This window comes from Typopeltis vanoorti, chromosome 11 (genome assembly GCF_054136105.1).
Source record: "Typopeltis vanoorti isolate ZY-2024b chromosome 11, IOZ_Tvanoo_1.0, whole genome shotgun sequence".
Taxonomy (NCBI): Eukaryota; Metazoa; Arthropoda; class Arachnida; order Uropygi; family Thelyphonidae; genus Typopeltis; species Typopeltis vanoorti.
Genome location: NC_143559.1, coordinates 111,903,194 through 111,926,985, shown reverse-complemented (window position 1 = coordinate 111,926,985; position 23,792 = coordinate 111,903,194). Strand labels below are relative to the sequence as shown.

At 34.4% G+C, this 23,792-nt stretch overlaps 1 protein-coding gene and 1 long non-coding RNA gene across 5 annotated transcripts in view; one reads left to right on the top strand and one right to left on the bottom strand.

The window, feature by feature from the left end:
• The window catches only part of LOC150101947 (DNA-binding protein P3A2-like), a 224,591-nt gene extending 205,359 nt beyond the window's left edge, over positions 1-19,232 (top strand). For all 3 annotated transcript variants that reach the window (XM_090400040.1, XM_090400038.1, XM_090400039.1), the window contains one exon: positions 17,544-19,232. In XM_090400040.1, the coding sequence (XP_090256166.1) occupies positions 17,544-17,749 (206 nt within the window). In that variant the 3' untranslated portion in view covers positions 17,750-19,232. The remainder of the gene's footprint in view (positions 1-17,543) is intronic.
• Positions 1-23,792, bottom strand: part of LOC150101946 (uncharacterized) — a 95,013-nt gene that overhangs the window by 34,464 nt on the left and 36,757 nt on the right. The window contains exon 3 of one of the 2 annotated variants that reach the window (XR_016549006.1): positions 19,380-19,688. The exons of the other annotated variant lie outside the window; for it this stretch is intronic. This is a non-coding gene — a long non-coding RNA (uncharacterized LOC150101946). Of the gene's footprint in view, positions 1-19,379; positions 19,689-23,792 lie in introns of those variants that run through there. 2 annotated transcript variants of the gene reach the window in all.

Genomic DNA, 23,792 nt, shown 5'->3' with positions numbered 1-23,792 from the left:
TTTTGTTTAATTTGAGTCTTGGGTCTGGGTTAGTCCCGAGGGGGTGGAAAGAGGGGAAAATAGTTCCACTGCATAAAGATGGTTCCAAGACTGCTGTTGTAAATTACCGACCGATTAGCATATCAGGAATCATTGTCAAGGTCTTAGAGAAATTAGTCAATAAAAGAATACAGGATTGGATAGATGAAAATGGGATATTGTATGGGGGACAACATGGTTTTGTGAAGGGTAGATCATGCTTCAGTAACTTGCTCACATTTAATAACACAGTGATGGCTGAACTGGATAGAGGTAATGGGTTTATAGTGATACTACTGGACCTTGCCAAGGCCTTTGACAGGATACCACATGGAACCCTAATCAGTAAACTGGAGCAGATGGGGATAGATATAGGGTTGGTGAGATGGATAGGAGGGTTGTTGAAGGAGAGATACCAGAGAGTGGTTTATTCAGGAGTGGAGTCTAAAAGACGGCTTGTGACTAGTGGTGTGCCGCAGGGCTCTGTTCTTGGACCACTGCTTTTCAATTTGTTCATCAATGATATAGGAAAGGATTTGAGAAGAAGTGTTCACTTGTTTGCTGATGATACAAAGTTGGGTACAGCAATTGTGAGTGCAGCGGATGTCAAAATTTTACAGGATGATTTGGATAGTTTGGAGGACTGGGCTTGGAAAAATGGATGTCAATTTAATGTGGCAAAGTGTAAGGGATGAAAAGAATAGCAATATTATATCGCATTGGTGGAACCGTACTCCACGAGATTGATGAGGGCAGGGATTTGGGAGTGTTGGTGGATAGGGAATTGAAGTTTAGGGGGCACATTGCAAAAGTGACTAAATCAACACTTGTTTGTTGTTTCTCTGTATCGAGCCTTGATAAGTACTGTGCCCAGTTATGTGCCCATAACTGGGCACAGTACTCCATCTGGACTACTGTGCCCAGTTATGGGCACCAGGGTTTCTTCATGATTGGGAGGAAGTGGAGAGGATCCAGAGACGAGTGACCAAGATGACAGCAGGTCTGTGGAATGAACCTTATGAGAATAGGTTGAAGATTTGTGGGTTGCAGAAATTGGTCGATAGGCAAAGGAGGGGTGATATGATTGAGACATTCAAATTACTGAAGGGTTTCTATAAGATTGATCCAGAAGATATTTTTGAAAATATGACTGGTGGTGGGAGGACTAGGGGCCATGCATGGAAGCTGGGCAAGAGAAGGGTGTTAGAGCTAGGTTTTTTACTTGGAGAGTGGTGAATGAGTGGAATAAGCTTCCAGAGTCTGTTGTGGGTGCTACGACCGTGAATGAGTTCAAGGCAAGGTATGATAGATACTGTGTCAATGTCGAATAGTTGTTCTTGACATGATGTTAGGGCCTCCCTCGATGAGTCTGTTGACTCCTTGGAGTTGCCCGGAACAATAATAGTAATAATAATAATTATTACTAACTTCCTATCAATTTTCCTCCATATCAATCTGTCAAGACTCGAGTATTATCAGATCTTATAATTCTGTCTTAATATGTCAATCCAACTAGATCTTGGTCTTCCTTTAGGTCTTTTTCCTACCATCCTGGCAAAGAACGTCATGACGGGCGGAATCTTTATATGGACTTTTTCAGTCGAAGGCAAGTTAGCCGATCTCATATGGAGGTAACAGGGTTTTTTCTCCTGGAAACTCAGGTTTTTCATCATGCACACAGACAAATTGGCCCTTCAGAACACACGCAATTTACAGGCAAAAAAATACTAGCTGTGGTGGTGGGCAGTAGATGGCACTGATGTAGTTGATTGGTAGTAGAGGTTCAGTGTAGTGGTGGAGACAGAGAGTTGTACAATAGGTGTCCTCCCACAATGAGTCTTTGGACTCCTTGGAGGTGTCACTAATAATAATAATAATACCTCTATTACCTTCACTCTCCCATTCTATGTAACTGACCATACAACTTGAGATTAGCAGAGCTAATCTCAAGTTGTATGGTCAATCTGCTAGGAATGCCAAGTTCATTTTTAATGTCATAAATTTTAATATGATACTGCCTTTGATGATTTGTTTACTCCTATCAGTAGTCTTTGATAAAGTGTTGTGTTTTATTTTTAACCCAACTTTGAGATCCATAAGTTAAAATCGGTTTGAATACTGTCTTGTACACAACCACAACCAGTTTAGTGTTTTGACTAATTTCCCTCTTATTCCATATAAATTTATTCAGTTGACTTCCTACCACACCAACTTTGCTAATTCTGTTACCAATTTTGATATATTTTTTTTATTAGTATTACATGATAAGTCCAAAGACTTACCGAGGGAGGGTACCTACTTCTACAACTCTGTCTCTACAACTTAATCTGCTAACTCTGCTGAACTGTCACTACCATCATCTACTCCCCAATGCCACCACTTTTTGTTTGTTTGTAAATTGCATGTGTACTTGAAGCTGATTTATCTATAGGCAAGATGAAAAACCCAAGTTTCCAGGAGGGGGAAAAACCCTGCTACCTCTCCATATGAGATCGGCTAACTCACAATCAATTGAAAATATCACATATAAAGATTCCTCTCATCATAATGAAAATCGAACTCAGGCCTTTTCCAATCAAAGGATGCAGTGTACTGTTGTTCTTCCAATTGCGGCTTATTTAATTTACCAATTTACAAAAATTGTACCTAAATAGCTAAAATGTTTTACTTGTTTTATATGTTCTCCATTCTGGATGCAGTTGATGTTTTCAATGTTTCTGCCTATTTTAATTGTCTTTGTCAGCTGATTTTCATAACAAATTTATTATAGTAATTATTCAGTTTAGTCAGGAAATCCTGTGGACTTCTACTGGAAATATAGCATCTGCATAAAATAAAGAGCTGAGATTAATATTTCCAAATGTGATATGTTTAATACCACTTTCCTTCATAATGTGATCCATTTAGATGATGAGTAACTGTGGAGATGATGTACATCTTTGTCTCACACCTGATTTAACATCAAACCATATTCCTGTGCCTCCTTCAATTCTAACTGCTGACTTACAACACTCGAACACCATGTATTGCCTGATATAATGTCCTATTTACATCATATAACTGTAGCATTTTGAACAGCTTTTGTCTTGACACCTTTTCATATGCCTTTTGTACAAAACTTAAATACAGATTCTTGTTATATTCCCATGACTTCTCCACTGTTTGTCTGCAAATGAAAAATTAATCTTGACAACCTCTATTTGGCCCAAATCCAGCTTATTCTTCTCCAAGTTTCCCTTCCACAATTTTTCTTAGCTATTTCTCAAGTTTACCTATATACATCTTACCAGAAGTACTCAGTAAGGAAATTCTTCTGTAATGGGTACTACGAGAGCTCTGCTCCAGTCATCTGGAATTCAACCCTCTAACCAGGCCTTCTGAATTTTGCAGCATAGCCACTGTAACATCTTTTATACCTCCATATTAGCAAAGCATTTCTGGTCAAATATCTACTCTAGGTGCCTCTCCATATTTCAGGTTTTTGATGGTTTTTCTACTTTAATTATTGATATATATCAGGCACGGGCAACCTTTCCTAGTTCGGGGGCCAAATTATCATTCTGTCTCCAAGTCAAGGGCCGGACCAAATTATTAAATAAAATAAATTAATATTAAATGAATTAAAACAAGTTGCTACTTCATATTTCATTTATTTATAATATAATGCTTTGGTATAAAGCTCTACATAAATTTTATAATATAATGAATGACATAACAATTTAATGTGAAGATTGGCCTTGTACTTTAACTACGAGACTATCAATATTGACGTTAATATTACTTAAGGATAATCACATAGAATTTTCAAGGTTTTCGTTTGTTATTCTTGTCCGAATTTTTGATTTATTGTGTTTCATCCTTGGAAAAAACTGTTCACGCATATATGTGCTGCAGAAAAGACAAATGATTTTTCTTGAAAAGGCACGTAAATTTGTATATTTTTCTTCCACCAAATAAAATTTATAAAAATCCATCAAAGCAATGTTGTTAAATTGTGATTTTAGCACTAAATCCACCTGAAGCTCAATAAGTTCTATCTGTAAGTTTTCTGGCACATTATTTACATCAGAATCCATCAGACGAGCAAATATAGCGAATGTGGAGTCTTTGTTTTTGAAGTTGGCAAACCTTGTATCAGATTGCTCTATTAGTGCCTTTAGTTCATCTTCATAACAATTATAAGGGATATTTTTATGAGTTGCTAGAGTAGGAAAATGATAACAATTTTTAGCTCTTATCTGACTTTCCAACAATCTTAGTTTATTACAAAAAGCTTTGACATGTCCATGCAGTTCATGAACCGATTGTCCTTGTTTTTGCAATTTAAGATTCAGTTCGTTTAGGTATCTGGTGACATCTACAAGGAATGCTAAATCACACACCCACTCATCATCTTTTACTTGGTTAATTGTGTTTCCTTTTATGTACATAAAATCTGCATTGTCTCAGATCATAAAATCGTTTTAACATTTTACCTTTACTCAATCACCTCGCTTCACAATAATAAGAGACATCTTCATAATCCGAAAATAGGTCTGCCAAATACTCCTTAAATTGGCGGTGATTAAGTGCACGTGACTTAATAAAGTTAATACTGGCTACTACAACTTACATAACATTTGTGAATTTAATCGATTTTTCACACGGAGATTTTGTTGGTGGATAATGCAGTGAAAATTTGTTAAATTTTCTAGATGGATGTGTAGTTCTATTGCTCTTTCATGAACTATTCGATTAAATCCCTTCTGTGCACCAACCATTGCAGAGGCTCCATCAGTGCATATGCCAGATAGTGAACTCCATTTAAGCCCAAATCTCTTGAAGACTGTTGACTGTTTCAAATATATCTTCACCGGTAATTGTTCCTTTTAACGGCCGAAGCGCCAATAATTCTTCTGCGATGTTGAAATCCGCATCAACTCCTTGAATAAATATTCCTAGTTCTGCTGTATTGGAGGCATCGGTGCTGTCATCCAAAGCAATTGAAAATACTTCCAATCTATCAGTCTTCTCTTTTAAACTTTTTTTGATATCATCAGACCATAATTTCTATCCGTCGGACAACAAGTACGCTTTGACAAACGAATATTCTCGAAGTCTTTTTTCTTTTCAGGACATATTATACTTGCAACTTCCAGCAGACATTCTTTTATAAATTCTCCTTCATCAAATGACTTAGAATGCTTAGTGATTTTTTCGCTTACCACAAAGCTGGCTTTGACAATGCTGTGGTGTTACGTTCTTTGCTTGTTGAACATTTGCTGCTTGATATCCAAGTACTTCAACTTCTGTATTTCATCTTTTCATAGTTCCCCATTTATACTTGCAACATCCAGCAGACATTCTTTTATAAATTCTCCTTCACCAAATGACTTAGAATGCTTAGTGATTTTTTCGCTTACCACAAAACTGGCTTTGACAATGGTGTGGTGTTGCGGTCTTTGTTTGTTGAACATTTGCTGCTTGATATCCAAGTTCTTCAACTTCTGTATTTCATCTTTTCATAGCTCTCCAATTTTTGGGTGATCCGCGTGTCTCGAAGTAAAGTGTTTCTTCAAGTTGTATTCTTTGTTGATGGATACGGATTCGTTGCACAGCAAACATACAGGCAAACCTTTATTCAGAATAAAATAATAATCCTCTGTCCAGTTGTCTTGAAATTGACGATTCTCTGCATCTATCAAGATCTTGCCGGGAACACTCAGTAGGGAAATACCTCTGTAATTCTCACATTCAGTTTTATTTCCCTTCTTATATATGGGTACTATGAGAGCTCTACTCCAATCATCGGGAATTTGTCCCTCTGCCAAGGCTTTCTGAACTATGCAGTGCAGCCACTGTAAGACTTTTATACCACCATACTTCAGCATTTGTGGTCGAATATCATCCACTCTGCTGCCTTTCCACATTTCAAGCCTTTGATGGCTTTTTCTACTTCAAGTATGGATATGTATTCCTGACTGTATGCCTGTTGAGTGTTTTTTACCACTGTGCTGCTATCCCTGCTTGTTTCATTTAGCAGTTTTTCAAAGTAATTACTCCATGCTTCAATGATATCTTTTTCTCCAGTTTTCATGTCACCTTTATTATCTCTAACTCCTTTTACAGCAGTCTTTCCTCCATTTCTAAGCTTCTTCGATAACCTCCAGAATATCTTACCACCTTCTTGATATTTATTTTCTATGTTCTTGCCAAAGTTCTCCCATGACTTTTGTTTAGCTAGTTTTACACAGTGTTTAGCTTTCTTACATTTGTCTCTGTATTCTCTAAGAGCACAAGCTGACTTATTTGCAGGAACTTTTGATATGCTTCCTTCATTTCCTTCACTGCCTCTTTAACTTCCTGTGTCCACCATGGAGTTCTGATTTTTCTATCATAGCAGACAACCTCACCACATGCCTGTCTGGCTGAATCAATCAGGGTTTTCTTCAAGGCTTACCACTGAATCTCCAAGGTTTGGTTCCTGTTCTAAAACTCTTTCATTTTTTCTTCAATAATCTTTGTGTATTTTAGTCTACAGTTCACATCTGAGAGCTGCTCAACTTTTATTCGCCTTAAAACTTTCTTACATGTTATTCTTTTGAATACGAAATTCAATTTTATCCTGCTCAAGACTAAATAGTGATCGCTTCCAATTTCAAATCCTCTGTACACTCGGGTGTCCTGCACCAGGGAGAAAACATCACTATCAACAATAACATAGTCAATGAGACTTTTCTTATTCCTTGCCTCTTCTCTCCATGTGAATTTGTGCACATTTTTATGTTGGAACATGGTGTTTGTAATAATCAGTCCATGTCCTGAGCAGAAATCCAACAGGTATTTCCCATTATTATTGGCTTTGCTCTTTTCTCCAAATTTTCCCAAAATATTTTTGTATGTCTCACAATCGTTTCCTACTCTGCTATTTAGATCCCCAACAAGGACCAACTTTTCCTTTTTCATTGTGCAGTTGCTTTTTCTAGAGCATCAAAACATGCCCCCACTTCTACCTTAGGAGAACCTTCTGTGGGACCATAGGCACAAATAAGTCTCATTGTTCAATTCCCCATTCTGATATTTGCCCACATCCTCTACTTGAGACTGCTTGTCATTCAAGAAGATTAGCCTCGTATTTTGTGTTAAATACTATGGCTACTCCTTCTTTTCCTTGATTGTCATTTCCTGAATATAACATTTTGTATTTATTGTTCAGAAAGATCTCACCAGTTTTTGTCTTTTTTGTTTCAATCACCCTATTATGTCGATCTGGTACTTATCTAATTCCTCAGCTAGCTCCATTTCTTTGCCATTCAGGCCTCTTATGTTGATAGTACCGATCTTTAACTCTGTTGATGTTGAGTTGGGGTGTGCTTTCAGATTTGTTCCAGTAGCTGACTTTTCGCTGTTCGCCCTGGTTACCTGGCGAAAACAATGGGAGCCTTGTTTAACCGGGCGGCATGAAATTTTGTCATGTTGTACCATAATTTTCTATATTGGTTTAAGCCAATAAGAATACAATTTGGTCGGCTAAATCCCAAATTGCCAGCCCATCCTCATTCGTTCAGTATCCAGGTAGATACCCAACAGGGGGGGCACCACGAGAAGGTGAGGATTGAACATTAGGTCAGAAGCCCTGGTCAGTTCTCCGCATGTGTGATCAAGCTTTAAAATAATCCAAGTTGAGCAGCTTTTAGCATGAACTGTTAACTCAAATACACAAATATTATTTTTTAAAAAATTAAAGTTTGAAAATATTGATTCAGCTAGACCAGATGTCGGCAACCTGTGGCTCTTTGAATGGATAATTGCGGCTGTTTTCGTTATTAAATGATCTGTCTAAACATAGAAGTAAAAAGAAATATTTTGTAGGTCAAATGATCCCTAACCATATGTCGATACTCAAGAAACATCAGTTTACATTGGGCGCGATCAGCCAGGCAGAGTGGTATGCGAGTGCTACTTTGTAGCAAAAATTAATCGCTGCAAATTAATTTAATTTGTAGTGAATGGCGATCGCTATGGTAGCACTACAATTGAGCAGTTGGCTCAGACATGTTTATGACGTCACGCTAGGCTAGCACATGTAGCGCTACGGTAGCACTTGCCTGTCTGGACGTGCCCATTGTCTTCGCATATAGTGCTGGTGTGGTCTGTAAACTACTCACTTTGTTAAAATAATTAAAGGTTTTGTAGTGGACGTTGCCGTGCTTTTATTTACTGGTGATTGTGTTTGGTAACGTGAATATTGTAACATTAAATTAAATGTTAACAGAATAAAAATATTTTTATAGTATTTAAAATGTCAGCAAAGAAGAGAAAGATAGAACAAGAAATTCGGGAGTTTAAAAGTGAAACGACCGAAACCTATGCATTTGTAGCAAATACAGGAGGATTTCCAATGTGTTTAATATGCCATGAAAAGCTTTCAAACAATAAAAAATCAAATATACAAAGACATTTTTTAAATAAACACGATACACTTAACAAAGCATATCCACAGGGAGATGAAAGAAAAAAAGCAGTAGAAGAGCTGCAAGGCAAAGTAAACCTAAGTAAATGTTCATTTTCCAAATGGATAAAAGCATCAAGAAATACAACTATTGCTAGTTTTGTGGCCATTCAAGAAGTTGTTAAAAGGAAAACCTTTTATGGATGGCGAATATATGAAAGAATGTTTCATTAAAATGTCCGAATATCTTTTCTGCGATTTTAAAAACAAAGCAGAAATAATTACAAAAATAAAAGACATGCCATTCTCTGCTAAGATTGTAAGGGACAGAATTATACGAATGGCAAAAGATATAACAAATCAGCAGGTTACAGATCTAAATTCAACATCAGGATTCTCCATTGCCTGTGATGAATCATGTGATGTGGATGACAGTGCACAGATTGTACTTATTTGTAGATACATAAACTCTCAAGGACCTCAGGAAGAATTATTCAGTATACTGCCACTTACAGGACAAACTCGTGGAGAACACATTGAATCTGCTGTTACCACTTGCTTGAAAAGCAAGAGTATTAATATTAACAAAATAATATCTATTGCAACCGATGGGGCGCCGTGCATGAAAGGTACAAAAAAAGGTTTAGTTTCTTTATTTAAAAAAACAAATTTTGCATGACGTGTTTTCCTTTCACTGCATAATCCATCAAGAGATACTTTGTGCACAAACTTTTCCAAAAGAGATAACAGATGGATTTGGTTGTAGAAATTGTTAACAAAATAATGGCAATACTGCTACATCATCGGAAATTTTGTGAACTTCTTAAAAAAATCAATTGCTAATATTCCGATCTTCTTTTACATAACAGAATAAAATGGCTTTCCAGAGGTGTGGTGTTGATGCGATTTGCCACCTGCCTTGGAGAGATTAAGTTGTTTCTAAGACAAAAGGATCTTAAATATGCACAGTTAGAAGATACTCATTGGTTACAAAAATTCTACTTTATGGTGGATATGACTTCCCATTTAAACACACTAAATAAGAAACTACAGGGAAAGGGAAATACAGCAGTTTTGCTAGACGAAGTGATTTTGCTTGAACAAAAATTATATTTGTTTGCGACAGGCTTAGAAAAATGCACATTATTACATTTTCCTACGTTGAAGAAATATCAACAATAACAAGCTGATAATAATTCCATAAATTTAACCTTTTTCAAAGAAATTGTGGTAAATATGCGATCTGCATTTAATGGGAGATTTGAAGAATTTAGAAAGAACAAGGCAACTATGTCATTTTTATTGCAACCACTTGAAATTAATCCTACTGAATTAAATTTTTCACCTTTTGCTGGAATTGATGAGGCTGCATTTCAACTTCAGTTAGAGGACCTGAAAACCAAGGATTTGTGGAATTCAAAATTTAGAAATCTTAAAGCTGACCTGGAGGAGTTGGAAAGACAATACAGCACAAATGGTCTGAAATAGAAGATCTTAAAAAGCAAGATCAGATTGTATTTGACACATGGAATTGTTTACTGGACACTTACATTCAGTTAAAAAATACACATTTGGACTTCTATCGATTTTCGTCGACATATTTGTGTGAGCAAATATTTTCTAATATAAATTTTATTAAAAGTAAGTTGAAAAACCAACTAAACGACGCGAGTCTTTCATCATGTTTGAAAATGAAAATTATGGCATATTTGCTGCATGTTGAGAAACTATCTGAAGAAGTTCAACAGCAAAAGACACACTAAGAAGATATTTTAAATTAAAAAAATTAAAGAAATAGGTATGTTATTGGATTTTATACATATGCTTTTGTAAGGAGAAGGAAATCTTTGTTTCATTATTTAATATTTTAAAATATCATATAATTTCATGTGACATGTCACCCCTGTGTTGTGTTTTACAAGTATGATAATGTGTTACTGGAAAAAAAAAAAAAAAAGTGCAGCTCCCTAATGTCTTTATAACAGATATAATTTTAAAAATGGCTCTTCACTCTAAAAAGGTTGCTGACCCCTGAGCTAGACATATGGTGAGGTAGCATGCAAGAGTAAAAAAATCAGAACTTCATAGTCAACACAGGAAGTTAAAGAGGTAGTCAAGGAAAGGAAGAAAGAATATCAAAAATTCCTGTATCCAAGTCAGCATTTGCTCTGATTCTGAGAGAATGCAGAGAAAAATGTAAGAAAGCAAAGTGATATGTAAAACAAGTCATGTGAAGACCTTGTTCAGAACATTGAAAATAAATATCAGGAAGATGACAAAATATTCTGGAAGCTACTGAAAATGCTTAGAAATGGAGGAGAGAGCTGTAAAGGGAATCAAAGATGATAAAGATGACATGAAAACTAAAGATAAATATATTCTAGATGCCTTATATTGAAAGAATGCTAAATGAAACAATGACACTGCAGTGGTAGAAAACACTCAAGAGGAATACAGTCAGAAAGACAGCAATACTTGAGGTAGAAAAAAATCATCAAAAACTTGAAAAGTGCTAAAGCAGCTGGAGTAGATGATATTCAATTAGTAAAGCTCAAATATGAAGGCATAAAGTTTTACTGTTGCTACACTGCATAATCCAAAAGTCTAGCTGAGAATGCTCAATTCCAGATGATTGGAGTGAAGCTCTCATAGTTAGCCATCTATAAAAAGGGATATAAAACTTAATGTGAGAATTACAGAGAAGTTTCTGTACTACAAGTTAGTAAATGCATTGCTGATGCTTCCTCGATGTTACAGATTTTGCAGATGTCGAAGACTTTTTTGCCATTGCTAAACTTGGTCTTGTGTGGCCAGTCTTGAGGTGAGAGATCATGGTAGCGGCACAGTGATTAAACTTGGAGTTGATGGTAGCGTCTTGTTTTTCTGCTGAATACCAGTGGTGAGTCATGTTCTGAAGAATCATTCTTTTTCTTTTTGAGTCATTTTAAAAAGATCAAAATCTGTGGTATCACTTGATGTTGCATCCATTTTTGCTACTTCATCTACAGTTTCATTTCCCTTTAAACCCACATGGGATGGAATCCATTGGAAAATTATTTTGGAATCCTTATGTAGTTTTGTTTATATTTTTTGCTATGTCTCTAAGTATTTCTTGATAGCTAGTGTAGCAGTTCTTAATAGCTTTAAGGGCTGCTAAGGAATATGTGAAAAATATAAATTCCTTTGGGTTTTGTTTATCCAAATGTTGCAGTGCTGTGTTAATGGCTATTAATTCTGCATGGTATGAGTTGCATCCTATACTGTTGGTTGTTTTTAGTTCTATATTTTGAGAACCATAAATAAGTATGCCACTCCCAGAATTGCCATTCGAATTTTTGAAGCCATCTGTGTAAATTATTGAATCAGGTCCATATTTCATTATTTTTGAAATATGGACTTGATGAGCTAACGATCTCAAGATTTCAGGGTTTTCTAGTTGTTTTTTTTCCTCATGTTTCCCTATTTCAAAATTAATAACTATATTTTTCCTGTCTTGATTTGGAGGTAATGCTGGGTAGTTGGCTATTTTATTTTATTTTCCATGATTTCATGCATTGTTGATTTTTTCTTTATTCTGTTTGTTGGTTGCCACATTTTAAAAAGTTCACTTGTTCTATGAATTGCAAGGTTGGCTCTTTTTTTCTACAAAATTTAGTAAGATTTTCTTGCCACTTAATTTTTAAAGGAACAAAGTTGGATTTGAATTCTGTTATTTTTCCAGGAGTTGTATTCCTTAGTCCACATGTGATTCAAATAGCTGCATCTTTCTGAATTTTTATAAGCTTGTCTAAACTGGTTTGTGATGTTTGTCCAGATGGGCAAAGCATATTTCATTATGGGTCAGATAATATGACTTTTAAGGTTTTAGTGTTGGCTCCCCACTCTTTTTCATGATATTTAGTCTTCTTTTTGCTCTGACTGCAACATTGTTGATATGTTTATTGAAGCTTAGTGACAGATCCAGAGTAACTCCAAGGTATTTGGAGTTTTCATTAAATGTAATTAGTTGAGCTGAGTTTTTATTCTTGTTGAGAGGCTTATACGCTGGTTAAACATGATAACTAATATTTAAGGAATTGACAGCGTATACTAGAAATATAGATTAAATAAACTTTAATATATACTTTCCGATATTTCGGCGAACGTCACGTTGCCATCTTCTTGGGAACTTACAATAAAGACACGTGCACACAAGTACTAATAACAGCAAATGAGACTGAAGCTAGGAAGCTAGCGTTTTCCTAAAGTCCTGATGGTGCCCCCTGGCGGGCTGTATTGGTAGTTCTTGGCCGTTGGGCTGAAGTTCTTCTGATAAAAGTTTCCCAAATTTGGGGCAGTTTTATGCATCCAAATTTGTTGAGGTTTGGCATGTTCCTAAGGGTCGAGGCTGATTCCATGAATAGTCTTTCATACTTGAACTTGCTGCGGTGTATTACTGTGGCTTTCTTCCATCTTATTCTGTGGCGAGTATCCAGAGCGTGGTCTGCAAGCCCAGAGTGGCTGTACTGGTGAAATCGGATGTAATCCTTGTGTTCTGAGATTCTGATATTTGCTGTCCTGCCTGTTTGGCCAAAGTTTGGCCAACTCGCCACAGAATAAGATGGAAGAAAGCCACAGTAATACACCGCAGCAAGTTCAAGTATGAAAGACTATTCATGGAATCAGCCTCGGCCCTTAGGAACATGCCAAACCTCAACAAATTTGGATGCATAAAACTGCCCCAAATTTGGGAAACTTTTATCAGAAGAACTTCAGCCCAACGGCCAAGAACTTAGGAAAACGCTAGCTTCCTAGCTTCAGTCTCATTTGCTGTTATTAGTACTTGTGTGCACGTGTCTTTATTGTAAGTTCCCAAAAAGATGGCAACGTGACGTTCGCCGAAATATCGGAAAGTATATATTAAAGTTTATTTAATCTATATTTCTAGTATACGCTGTCAATTCCTTAAATATTAGTTATCATAGTTGAGCTGAGGTGGTTATTAATAGTAAATACACAATTTCTGATTTAGTAGGGTTAATTTTTTTTTTTTTTTTTTTTTTTTGGTTTTCACAGTATGTAGATAAACTTTCAATGACTTTCTTTAAGTGACCTTCTGCTGTTGTGAGCTGAGAATTGGACGAAATCATCAATAAACATAACTATCTTTGTTTCTTTATTTATATTTTTGTCTAAGTCGTTTAAGTAAATGGAAAAAAGGAGTTGGCTCAAAATGCTGCCTTGAGAGAGTCCCTGTCTTATTTTGACTTTCTTGGAAAAGGTATTATTTATTCTAACTCGGATTGTTCTATTTCTTAGAAAGTCATAAATCCAGTTTAGAATTTCCCTTCTGTTTCAATATGACAAAGTTTGGAAAAGAGTTTCTGCCTCCACACCTTGTCAAAGGCATTGCTAAAATTTATAAAAGCTGCAATGGTTGATTTGGTAGGTTTGATCTGGAAGCTATCTTGAATTGACTGGGTTAAGTAGAAAAGTTGATCAGTTGTTGAGTGATTTCTTCTAAAGGCAGCCTGAAAATGTGGTAGTATACTATTCTTGTTTAGATAGTAATTCAAACATTGGAGTATAATTTTTTTTTCATCAATTTGCCTGGAATTGAAGTCAGTGAAATTGGTCTATAACTTCCTGGTTGGTCTTGAGGTTTGTTAGATTTTAAAATTGATATGATTGTGGCTGTCTTCCAATCTTTTGGAGCTTTTCCTTGTTTTAAGCTATTGTTATATAGGTGAAGTAGCCAATCTAGGCTAGGGAAGGAAGATGCTTGATCATAATTCCTTGTTTGTTATCTGATCCACATGATTTATTTATGTTATCTGATCCACATGATTTATTTATATCTAGTCTCTCCATGACATCTCTCAATTCAGAGATTGTAAATGGATCCCAGAATAATTTATTTTTATACTTTGGGGAATTTGCAGTGTTTTTCTTCTGTCGGGCCTGTTTTGATATTTGATGGTCTTTCTTAGTATTCATCTCTAGTTTGTTTATATTTTGAAAATGAAAGGCCAAAGTATTTGCAATCTCCCTGTCTCCAATTTTGACATTTCCATCCAGGCTTTTAGCATGTTAGTCTCACTTGCCTTTGGTATGTCTCTTTGTAAATTAGCAGTCAGTTTCCAAAGTTTGGTATCTGAAGTGTTTGGATTTAAGTTGTGGCATCTAGTTCTTTGTAATATATTGTATTTTTGTTTAATTTCAGCATTTGTCTTGTTGTACTCAATCCTAGTTTCTGGAGAGCTTCCAATTTTTAAGATGTTAAATAATTCATTTCTTTTAGTTATTTTACTAGCGAGTTCCTGGTGAACCTTTGCGTTGTTTGAAATAACTTTTTTCCTGTAACCCTTTAGGATGCTGTTCTTCCAAGTTATGTAGTCTTCGTCTAGATCATCATGGTATGTGTGATCTTTCCGCATTCTCTTTACTTCATACTTGTATTTCTCCCAATTTGTCCTTTGGAAGTTCCAATGATATTTTTTTTTGGGTGGGTCTAGTCATTTTTGTGTTCAGGTTGGTTAATATCGAGGGTATGGTCGCTTCCTACTGGTTAAAACAGTAGGAAAAACAGACCAAATAGCTTTGTCATGAAGATCCGGAGACACCTCAGTAATATCTAGGGCATCTTTTGTACCATAAGAATGAGACAGATAAGTGGGTTCTCCATTGTTTAGAGTTATTAGTTCTGTTTCATCTAAGAAATTACTCAGGTTTTCTCCTCTTGAGTTTATTTCCTCAGAACCCCATAACAGGTATTTGCTGTTCGTGTCTCCTAAGATAATGGAGTTTTACTCAATGAGATGGGATAGGCTGGAAAGACTTGGTCCAAGTTTGTTAGGAGGATGATAACAATTGAAAATGTTTAGTGACCTTTTACTTAGTTCAGTATTTGGATTCCTTGTATTTCAGTTTCTTCTGCTACTATGTCTAGTTCAACAACTTTATATGACAAGTTTCGGATTACATTACATTACATTCTTAGCATTCAGGAATGTTGTGAGCAGAGCTATACCTCCATATTTGAGGTATTTTTCTGGTAAAATGTTATCTACTCCTGCTATTTTGGTGACTTTTTCTACCTCAAGTATTGATGCATACTGAATATTTTCTACCACTGTCTGTTGGCCCTTGTCTTATTTAGCAATCTTTCAAAGTAATTATTCCAGACATCCAAGAATATCATCTTCAGTTTTTAATGCCATCTTTGATTCTTTTAACAGTACTCTTTCCTCCAATTCTAAGCTTTATTAGTAGTTTTCAGATCATATATGCATTAACAGCTTCACTTTTGAAAGCTACTTGACTTTGATTTTTTTTTTTTTTTTTGTTTTAAAAAAAAAGCTCTTTTATGTGCTTTTCTTTTCAGTATGATATTCAATATGATAAACATGAATATAACATAAATTTTTATAATAGGAAATTCTATGCCTAAGAAATAAACTGAATTCCCGAAATGTTCCCTCGGTTTCCTCTGTGTGTGTGTGTGGAGGTGGGGAGAATAAAGAAATCATCTTGAAATTTTTTGTCGAATAAAAAAAAAAGAAAGAAGAAAACTATCATTCTGTTTTATCATGAAGTGCGTTTTTTTAACAAACTATTTCAAATTTGCTTTGCATAGCTTACAAAAAAACAAAAATTTTTAAGCTTTACAAAATTCTTGAATAAGTAACTTTTCTGTTAAGTCATTCTTTAGCACCTTTTAGTAAAAAGACAGTTAATCTGCTTATTTTGTATGTTTGTGCAAATGTATTTTACTCAATATTAAAAGTTCTGTTTCCTCGTTTTTCTCTCCTTCAAAAGGCTCTCCTGAAACTGCCTTAAAAATTGATTCAAGATACTGAATATACAGAAACTACAGAGGCTTAGCTCTCCTCTGAAGGGTATAGCATTTTTATGTAGGTTGCATGGTTTTTCTCTTAGAAATTCAGATGTTTTCTCTCACAAAGCACTCCAGTCAGATAACACACATAATTAAAGCAGGACCATTGTTAGGATATATGCTGCCCTAGACGGACACTATTTTGCTGCTCCTGAATTCAAGAAAAAGTGTAAAATGAAAAACAAACAAAAAAAAAAAAAAACCACCTGAAATGTAGACTGCTTAACTTGTAAGCTACATATATAATTGTAGTATTTTAAACAACTTTTCTCTTAGGCACCTTATCATATGTCTTTTCAAGAACTACAAAACTTCTGTATTGTTATGGCTGAGATAAAGTTTTGTCAGTTTTTGATGCCCTCCAAACTTGCCACTCCTAGGCATTGCCTCAGTTGCTTAGTAAGTTACAATAGCCTTGATTAACAGGTATAATATGGTTGGCTATACTTCTAACCAACCAATCTATGTGGTTTGAAATTAACTCATTGGCAGCATAAAATGTTACATATCACATGTCTGTTTATTATTGGTTGGCAGAGTACTGAACTGTTGTGAAGTGTATTTAAGTACATTACACATCTCATATACCAGAGTGTCCCCCCACCCCATGAAATTGTTATCAATATAGTAAATTCACTAAAGTTAAATTTGAAAAGTTTAGATCTTTGTAGTTATTTTATTTAAAAAAAAAGTGTAAACAAATAATAAAATAAAATATTACCGATCATGAAAAGTAGTACATCTAGGAATACTAATGAGATGCTCATATTATAATAATAGTTAAGCATCTTAAAATAAAAATAAAAAATACATAGATTAACTTAAAGCTCCTTTGCTATAAAAAGCAGATTATGGACAAAAATAAGTCGCAGCATTTATAAAGCAATTGCATTGAGAAAATATATGAATCACAGCAATTGCATACTATATCAGGTCTTACTTAGCTGTGCTTCTTTTTCTCTATGAATGTATGAAACTTCCTGTTTTTAAAAAAAAAACTCTCACCTAGTTAACTAAATGCTCTTCTAATCATGAGAGGAAAATGTCTATTCCAAAATATTCTTTCCTTTGAAGCCATTTTTAATAGTTCAGTTTTTCTTGTTCATTAAATTAAAGAAACTGTAATGAAAGTAGCAGATTCTTTTATGCGAGTGAATTTAAATATGATATAGCAGTGTAGCTAATTTATTTATTTTTTCTTTTCCCATTTAATCTTAGCTTTTCCTGTAGCTAATATGGTAACCATTCCAGTCTCCATGTATCAAACTGTAGTTTCTAACATAGCCCAACTTGCTGAAGTTCAGGGAATTCCAGTTGCTGTGCCAGCACACTCTGGTGCAGAAAATGGCAAGGGAAGTGCAGAACTTGTCAAAACTACAAATGGCACGTCAGCTGTTATAAATGGCAATGTTGAGGATGGTTAGACTAGAAGGTAGTAGTTTATATACTTGTATGCTATGATCTTCATAATGTATGGACTATTGATCATTTGTGAGCTGTATGTGAATATATTCTGCTGTGATATTCCTCTCTTGTGGTAGCATGTAAATTTGCTATTAGTCAAATAGATGGGAATGGAAGGTGTCAACTTTCATAATGTTTTTGAACATAGTGTTTGTTGTATATGTCATATTTAAGCTTTACATATGTATGTACTGTATATGGTTATATTTAATTTGTACAGAAATCTAGTTATATACAACTCTGTATATTTGAAAATGAATGTACATACCGTCATATTTCATCCTCTGATCATATAAGCTGTACATTAATTTATATTATGTACTTCCATAAGCTCGTATTATGCAACAGTTGTAAGAATGTTTAGAAAACACACAAGTTATGGATAGTAGACAGATTATTCATGTTTAGCAATTGTGATGCACAAGAACTATTCTTGAGCATTTCAGACTTTATCTCAAAAATCATACCATAATGTAAAAATAGTTTGTGCACTGGAATTGTTATTTTTATTTTATTTTATCTTATTTTTTTTTTGTTATATTGTATTCTCAGCATTGAATCATCTTTAACCAATGCATGCTTTCAGTATTGCATAACTGCTTTGTTCATGTTGTGTACAAGAATTCTGTCAGTATTATGGCATGACTGTTGTTTTCATGTTTCAGTTATGTCTGTATTGATAATTGAAAATGAGAAATACTGATTGTCCCTGAATCATATCCTACAATAAATGAAAAACTAAATGAATGCATTAAATATTTCTATCTTCTGTAATAACTATACAACATAGAGTATCATAATGCAATGAATTTGTAGATGTGCATTTGACTGGTAAACTTCTGTTTCCACAGCACAGTAATTTTTATTGTTTAATAAGAATTAAAAGTATCTAGTAAGAAATAAAATAGGATGCTCCATTTGGAAAAGAAAATGAAGCATACACAGTCTTAACTATAATAATGTAACCGCTTAGAAAATATTTTATTTTTATTTACTGACCTATTGATATGTCATGCCTTATCAATGTCTACAAAAAAGGGGGGAAAAATGTACATTGTGCTGTCCCAAACTCAAAGCTTAATTCCATCATCAGGAGACATTTCAAATTCTGACAATCATAAATACCTCATTGCATTTGTATTCCACAATTGCTGATCATGATGGATCTGTCTGACATTTTTCTTAACCATCTCTATTATTAATGAAGTCATCTCCAACATATGCATTCCTTGTTACAGATAAAAAAAATATCTGCACATTAAAAAATAAAAATTTTATGTATCTTGTAAGAGGAAGATTATAATGTATGAATGAATAAATGTGCTGTCACTGCCATAATCAGACAAATTCACATGAAAATCAGGGTATAAGCACTCTGTATTTAGATACTTTCAGATTTGCTCTCATAATTGTGTACATTATATTAAATTGACGTACTAAGCACAGTGTTTTTTCTAAGTTAAACATATTAACTTATTCATTGGACGTTTATTGATGTTTGTGCATTCCATCTCACTTTGACTCAAAGAAGGTTGTTTGCATGTGGGATGACCCATAAGTGACAAAGGGGTTTAAACATTTAATAACTTTTTTATTTATCAATTATTTTTATTCTTTTTTCTTTTTTTTTTTTTTGTTATAATGAAATACAAAAAGTTGGAGTTTTTTTTATTTTTATTAGTTATGAAAAACCACATCATGTAAATGCCTTCCATTTTCAGCTTCATAAAGAAAGGACACTTTCTATGGCATGTTTCATGACAGCTGTTAATGTTTCTGGCTGCAGCACCCTAATTTCTGTACAAATGTTTTCCATTAGCTATTGGATTGTTTGAGACTTGTTCACATACACATTTTTCTTCAGGTAACCCCGTAGGAAAAAGTTGGACCCCGTCAGATCTAGAGAATGTGATATGATAGGCAATTAAATTGACGGCAATTTGCTCTTTGCATTAGAATAATTGAATGCTAATTTCAAAATAAAATCGCACAATTTTGGTTCATTAGGTTGTGATCTTTTCCATGATTAATTTCCCAAATGTTCCTTAGAATACCTGAAAAAAAATAAAATTAAAAAATTAATAATCAAAAAAGTTTTTCATATTTTAAACCCCTTCATGATTTATCAGTCATCCTGTATAAACTTAAATGTTCTTGGATTCTGATCTCAGCAGAATGGCCAATCTGTCCAAAGTAGCGAAGTTAACAGGAACTTCTTTTCTATCACCTATTAAGGATAAATTATCACCTCTGTTTCTTGCCTGGTGTTTATCAAATACCCTGTTTCTGTCACCTTTGCTACTTTTGACAGACTGGCCATTCTGATGAGATTAGAATCAAAGAACATCAAGATTATAAAATATTTTTAATTTCTTGGCATTTTTAATTTATAGTATAACCAAGTGAAAAAAAACTTTCAACATATAAGCCTTGCTCCTCATGTCATCAACAGTAGATAGAGTTCACTGGACTCAGAGAAAATTGTTTGCACTACAATAGATTTAAATTTTATTACCATAGTTTCTTGAATTGTGTGAAGTTCTATGCCACCATCCTAATCTTAATTGAACAGACTATATACCCGAAATTTTTGGGAAGTAATTGCAATTAATTGTTAATAATTTTTTAAAATTACATAACTGTAAAGGAAACTACAATTAATTTAATAAATTCTAGTTTTCTTTAAATGTGTAAAACTGTTATTTAAAAATGGTATTGATTTTCAGCCTATATTAAGCCCATCTTTGTGCCATACCTATATTAATTTCATCTTTGTGTTATAAAAACAATGGTTAAAATGATGGAATAATAAATAGAGAAGAAGAGCAGAACTAAATTAAAACTTAAACAATAATGATGTAATTTGTACAATCTCTGCTACTATGAATCCAGCTGGGATTAGAAATAAACAGTGTTTAAACACTGTTTAATTAAACATCAACAGTGTTTAAATAAGCAAAGGGGAATAGAATAAATTACAATCTAAAAATAATGATGTAATTTGCATGATATTACAAGGACAGACTCTACACTGAATCCAATTAGTATAATAGACAGACATTAATAAATAAGTAACAGCAACTAGCAAAGATGAGAGATGTTTCACAATGTCATTTCCTGGAACTTGAATATTTTTAAGAGATGAAATTTAGATCTTAAGTAAAGCTTAAGATCTAAATTTCAACAGAAATGTATTATTATTATTTTTACGGCTATTTTGTCTGTTTTTGTTTAGGAGTGCCCCTTTTTTTTAATGTCATTGGCTTTTTACTCAAGAGTTCTTAGTGTATTATAGATAGATTTTAGAAACAAATATATGCAGAGTAATAGAGGAAGAAAATTTGCACACACCTTTTTTTGGATGTTATTGGCTGTCTTCTTTCTGTGATGTGCATACTTCTGCTGTTAGGGTGTTAAAGAGGAAGGAGGTTTGGAAAAAGTGGGGGAATGTTGAACAATGTGGGAGAATTAATTTGAAAAAATTGGGTTTTTTTATATATATGTATATTATTATTTTTAAGGGTGCTTTTTTGGGGGGGAGAAGAGATGAAAGAGGGGGCTGAAAATAGAAATTTGTTTTTTGAGGAAGGGGAAGGGTTAATGGGGAAAAGGGGGGCTGGGGAGTTATTACATGACACCTCCAAGGTATCCAAAAACTCATCGAGGGAGGGCACCTACTCTACAACTCTGTCTTCGCTCAATCCAACTACAACTAACTGTAACTACACCAATGCCATCTACTGCCCACCACCACTAGTATTTCCACAGACAATCACAAACATCCATTTCCATGGTGGGATTCGAACCTGGCCTTTCGGCTGGAGAGTGAATTACTCGGCCCCCAAGGCTGGCTAGTATTACTACCATAATTATCCTGTACACCCCCTTAGGGTACAATCAGGAATTTGATGATGATGAAATAAAGCTTAAAAGTTTTCTTTATATGAATGGCACTTTTGCTTCTATGGACTTTTGGAATGGAATTTACTGAATGCTGAGCAATAACCAGACTTTTCACTCTTGATATTTTATGTTAGTGCCTTTCTATGTGTATACTGATTATGCTTGACTAAAAGTATGTTAGACTGCACAAACATGAAATTTAGTATATTACTAAAGCACAGAATTACAAATAAAACTTTGGAATACAGAAAAAAAAATTGCCAATTTGCAATTTTTTTTTCTGATATATTACCAATCTGCTGATATATTACCAGCAGATTGATAAAAAAAAACCACGGAAACTGCAAATTTCTCTCCTAGAATGATGTGGACATTTATTTTTTCTTTAGGTAATGTATTCATTTGAAAGAGAGGTGGATTTAACTGCAAATCTTGTAATATGGAGTTAATAGGACACAAATCATGAGTCTCGAAGATGAACATTTTGATATTATCCAACTTCTGAAAAAGAGTAATGATATGCAATGATGATTGATCCGTATATTGATTTTCTTTTTATAAACAAAATTCTAACATAAGTTGGGTTCCATGGTGGATAAGAATAATCTTTTAAAGAATACTATATAAATCTTCTGGAGAGGAAATTTGAATTGTAAGAACTGTCCACTTTCATAAAATTTTGATGGCAGTCTTCAATATTCTGCTTGCCGAAAAAAACTAATACATAGATTATTATAATTACAGCTATTTTGCCTGCTTCAGTTTTGCCTGCTTCAGGGGGAAGGGGAAAGGTGATTCCCCTTCCCCCTCCCTATTTTAAAAAATTAACCCTTTCACTTTTTTCCCCACCCTATATAAAAGTATATGTTTCTGTATATTACGAAAAAAACCCGGGTTTTTCTAACTTATTCTACCAAACTGCCTACCCCCCCCCCACACACACACTCTGCAGTTTTCGACATCGCAGACTGAGGAAAAGCCACAACACCCAGAAAAAGGTATGTGCAATTTTCTATTCCTTAGGCTACATATACTTTTTAGTACATCTACACTCATAATGCCCTAAGAATCCATGAGTAAATAGCCAATGATATTTAAACAGGGGTACTCCTAAACTGAAGCAGGCAAAATAGCTGTAATTATAATAGTTTATAAGAGGAGTACCATGGGAGTTTTCCCAGAAATAATATATATAATACATAGATATATTAGTGTTGCTACATACACACACATACACCATTACCCTCAGTTAGATCCTATTGTAATTATCATTTGAATGAGAATTACAATAGGATCACTATTGGCTCACACTTTGTGTTCTGCTAAATCCTCCAATTAAATGTGCACTTTCTTTCAAAGGGATACAATACTCTATCCATAGAAAAAAATGAATGGCTACGATGATCATTATTCTGTGATTTTTCTAAAAAAATCTATTTCATTTCTTTTCAAAAGAAATGAAACAGAAAAAATGAATCTATTTTCATTTCTTTACCAATTCTTTCTTAAGTGCTTAAGAAAGAATTGAGCTTCTGCATTCTATCTGTCTTGCTGCCAACACACAAATTGGTGACTTTACTATGTTTCCCTTAAAGATAAACATAGAAATGGAGTTCTCAAATGGAAAACCACACTCCCCACATGGAATACTATAAGAATTTCTATGGATAGTTTGTGATTTCAGTTTATTGTGTCTACCATGTTCTTTGTTCTTATGGCCTATCATACAATGGGAAAACAGGAAGGTGAGTGAGTCTGTATTGCAAATATTGTCAAAATATCAAGAGTTTGACGAATCTGGTATTGCTCAGCATGTAGCAATTTTTAGAACAGACCATTCTGAGCACCATTTCGTATTAGACTATATAAGAAAGATGTGAAGCTCTATCAGGGGTTCCCAACCTTATGCCTGCGGGCACCATGGCACCCGTCGACCAATTTGTGTGTGCCCGCTGCTGTTCAACCGTGTGCCGTATAGTTTGAAATAACCACGCAACAATTCATGGCATGCGTTAATGACACATGACGAGTAATAAATGCATACAATGTAAAGTAGACGCACATTCAAAGTTGTTCATTCCAGTTTAAGAACTGGAACAT